The sequence below is a fragment of the Phaethon lepturus genome, unplaced genomic scaffold (genome assembly GCF_000687285.1).
Source record: "Phaethon lepturus isolate BGI_N335 unplaced genomic scaffold, ASM68728v1 scaffold40149, whole genome shotgun sequence".
NCBI lineage: Eukaryota > Metazoa > Chordata > Aves > Phaethontiformes > Phaethontidae > Phaethon > Phaethon lepturus.
The window spans coordinates 1-3,574 of record NW_010564818.1 but is presented as its reverse complement, the minus strand read 5'-3'; the positions used below and the strand labels follow the sequence as shown (position 1 = coordinate 3,574).

Genomic DNA, 3,574 nt, shown 5'->3' with positions numbered 1-3,574 from the left:
TCTTTCCCTCGGGAGAGGCACGGTTGTGCCCCCCCGGAATCACACTGCGGAGCGGCAGCCTCAGTCTCCTCTTACTTTTTCATATTATCCCTGTCTACTTATGGTAATGATCTTTTCGCACCCGCTACTCGCTTTGGACTATGCAGTTCCCGCTGGGTACAAATGCAAACTTTTCCCCTTAGCTTAAATGACACAGAACTGCTCACTGCCACATTCCGTTTAAATCAGAGACAGCTCTTTGGAAAGTTGATTTATTTTATTTTATGGTATGGCAGGGAACATATTTTAAACTCAGCTTTGCGCATTTAACTTTTTTTTTTTTTTAAATTCAATTTTTAATCCTGCAGGGCTTTTTTCCCTTCCTGGCTGCCCATAAAATGATCCTCTTTTTAAAGTGGTTTCACTGATAGGACGACTTGTATTTAACAACATCAAACAGATTTTGCTGCTGTTAGGATGCGTGTCATTAAATGCAACAACCCAGAGCTATACTGTTAAATAAAATATTATTTTCAATGGGAAAAGCACAGTCTCTTGTGGCGAATGGGTGCCTTTCCATGAGTCCCCTCTTTCCTCGTCCCCAGCATTATTCAGCTAGGGTTGCGGTGTGTTTTGCTTGTCTTTTTCTCTCTCTATTTTATTTATTTATTTTTTAAAATTAATTTTGCACTCCCTCGAAGATGGGCTGCTCAGACCCGAGGCCCTGAAGGAGAGACCACTTTTTCCTAAAAGGAGAGAGACCGCGCTGGTTCTCGGGGGGCAGAGCGCGGTGATGGGGTGCAGGCAATAACACTGTGCAAGAGCAAACAGTTCTCGGGGCAGGGGAGGGGGCCGGGGAGGAAAAAGGGAGAGCAAAGAAACGCTGCCTACCTGAGGTGAAGAGGACTATGGCCTTTAAACAGCTATATTCTGCAGAGTCGACATGCAATGCTTTCAGTTTTTCTACTTGCTCTTGGAAGATTCGTATGTGGTCCATAAAGGCGACCACTCGGTCAGCAGACATGGGCGAAGCGTGGAGGCCGGCAGCTGCCAGCAGCGGAGCGACGTGGAGGGGCATGGAGCACTGGGCAGCGTTGAGGACAAACAACTCGCTCCAGGTCAGCCTCAGGAGAGCCACCTGGTCTGTGATCTGGAGGTCTGGGAAGAAGGGGATATTCCTGGCCCACTCCACCGCGCTGAAGAGCATCCTAGCTGCCAGTTCACAAATGTTCTCGATGCCCATGATGTTGTTGGGTTGCATGCACTGACTGCCGAAGCGGGAGGTGGGGTAGGGCTCTGCTCTCAGAAGAAGGGAGATATATCCGGATAGGTAGGAATGGCAGTTGAGAGGGTCCCCGTTTGTCAAGGCGAACTGACCGTGAGTTGGCTGTGTGGGTGGCATTCTGCCCCTCTGGACCGCTGCAGTAAATAAAGAAGAAACTACAGCTATTAATATCTGAATTGCGACCATCGGTTCAAATACAGCCTGCTTTGTGTGCTTGTGCCTGCCTGTGTGACACCGTACCAAGCCAGCTTAAGGGGGAACAGGCATTTCGCCCCCCCGCCCCAGCCAGAGTTCAGCCCCTACCCGGTTTTAAGGCTCCGCAAGTTCCCGGGTCAAGTAAAAGCAACACGAAAAGCTGAGCGATGCTGTCCGCTCGGCCAGGGCTGCCTGAGGGAGCCCGAGATCCTGCCTTCCCCAAACACACCGCAGTTCAGTTATTTCCCCGCCGCCACCCCTCCCACAAGAGATGCGGGACACGTCTTTGTGCACCCGGGTTATTTTTCTTCATTAAACCTAAACCAGCTCATCGATTTGGGACTGGGGGAGCGGGCTGGGGGGGGAGAGGGAGGAAACACTTCAGTTCAGAAGCCCCGGCGCTGGTCCCACACGCGTTTCTCGCACACTGAAGATACTGTTGCTGCTGTTATTATATCAATATATTTATATATCCCCCCCCACCGCCCTTATAAAAAATATCAAAGGGGGCCAGATCACCCCACAACACCCCCGGCAGGTTCCCCGGCGAGGCTGGGGGCATTAGCCAAAGGCACCTTCCTCAGCTGCCCATGGAAAGTGGGCCTTTCATTTTGTTAATAAATTTACACGGTGACAGCGAGAGAAAAAGGAGAGAGAAAAAGGGCTCAGAGGCAGAGGGACGGCAAGAAGAGAGGACGCCTAAAAACATGCTTGATTTATATTTGTTATCGCACATATCGCAAGGTTAGTTACTCTTGCAGAAACACAAAGAGAGGAGCCCAGCGAGTCCCAAGCCCCCTAACCCTTAACCTACATGGCAGCGTCCAGACACAGAGCAGGCACTGGAAAACTGCAGGCTCACATTTCTCGTCTAATTTTATATCACAAAGACTCGACTTGCAGAGACCCGAACACCCCACGCTTACTTCTGGGCTGCTCCTTCTCCCCTCACACACACACATACTCCCCCCCCGGGTCCCTTCTGCTCCCCCCTGCCTCTCCCGGAGGGACCAGAAAAGAGGAGGAAGAAGAGAAAAGTAAGATAATAACAATCAGGAAAGGCAGGCACACGGCTGTCTATCTATAGAGGTGTATATATACGCACACACGCGCGCGGATCTGTGTGTGTATATACATATTTTTAAAGGAGGAAAAATCCGGCTGGGAATCCACAGTGGAGTGCTGTAGAGCCTCGGTAGGGTGAGTCCCATTGTAATAGTAATTTGAACCGCCTGTGTAAAATTGCAATCTAAGGCAGGGTGCTGGGGGATATATATGTGTGTGTGTGCATCTCGTGAGGCTCCGTGTGTGTGTACACACACGCACAGAGACACACACACACGCGCACAGAGCTGCTCGGGGGACGGGGGCTCATGCAGGAGGAAAGACGAAGGAAAAGTAACCACACGTCAGAGTAATCACCTCGCTCCTAAGCAGCGTGAAACTAAAAATCCACTTCCAATAAACCTCCATCAGCAAAATCAAAACAAACACAAATCAATTACGAGCGCGGGAGAAAGCATGCAAGAGCCCCTGCCCACCCTCTGCAACACCTCTTTCTTTCATTCCGAGAAAGTTTCTGTCTGTTTATTCGAGGGGTGGGAGGGAGGAGGGGGGGAAGGAAAGGTTCTGGTTGGGTTTGGGGAGGGAAGTTAAAAATAATAATAAGAAGAATAAAAAACCCCACACAACCAAACAAACCCCAAAACGCAGCGAGTGGAAAAAAAAAATTGCAAAACAAATGAAATCCCAATACCTTCCCGTCTCATGCCAACTTTGAGGCATTTTTTGAGGCGGCAGTACTGACACTGATTGCGGTGGTGCTGGTCAATGGGACAGTTCCTGTTGGCACGACAAGTGTAGCTGAGATTCCTCCTTACACTCCGCTTGAAGAAACTCTTGCACCCCTCGCAGGTAAACTGGCCATAATGTTTGCCACTAGACTTGTCCCCACAAACCACACACTCAATGTGCTGCTGCTGCTGCTGTTTGTCTCCTTGGTTCTGCTGGCTTGGCGGGTTGGTCTGGGCTGGCGTGCTGGGAGGGCCCCCGGGCCCCGGGGTCTGGGGGGTGTGCGGGGCCCCGGCCGGGGGTCCCTGCACCGGCGGGGCTTGC

At 50.9% G+C, this 3,574-nt stretch overlaps 1 protein-coding gene across 1 annotated transcript in view; it reads right to left on the bottom strand.

Annotated features, from left to right (window-relative positions):
- Positions 1-3,568, bottom strand: part of LOC104626942 (COUP transcription factor 2) — a 6,111-nt gene extending 2,543 nt beyond the window's left edge. The window contains exons 1-2 of the mRNA XM_010294990.1: positions 3,216-3,568; positions 871-1,398 (exon numbers count right to left, since the gene is read on the bottom strand). Coding sequence (XP_010293292.1) covers positions 871-1,398; positions 3,216-3,228 — 541 coding nt within the window. The 5' untranslated portion in view covers positions 3,229-3,568. The remainder of the gene's footprint in view (positions 1-870; positions 1,399-3,215) is intronic.
- Positions 3,569-3,574: the final 6 nt, after the last annotated feature.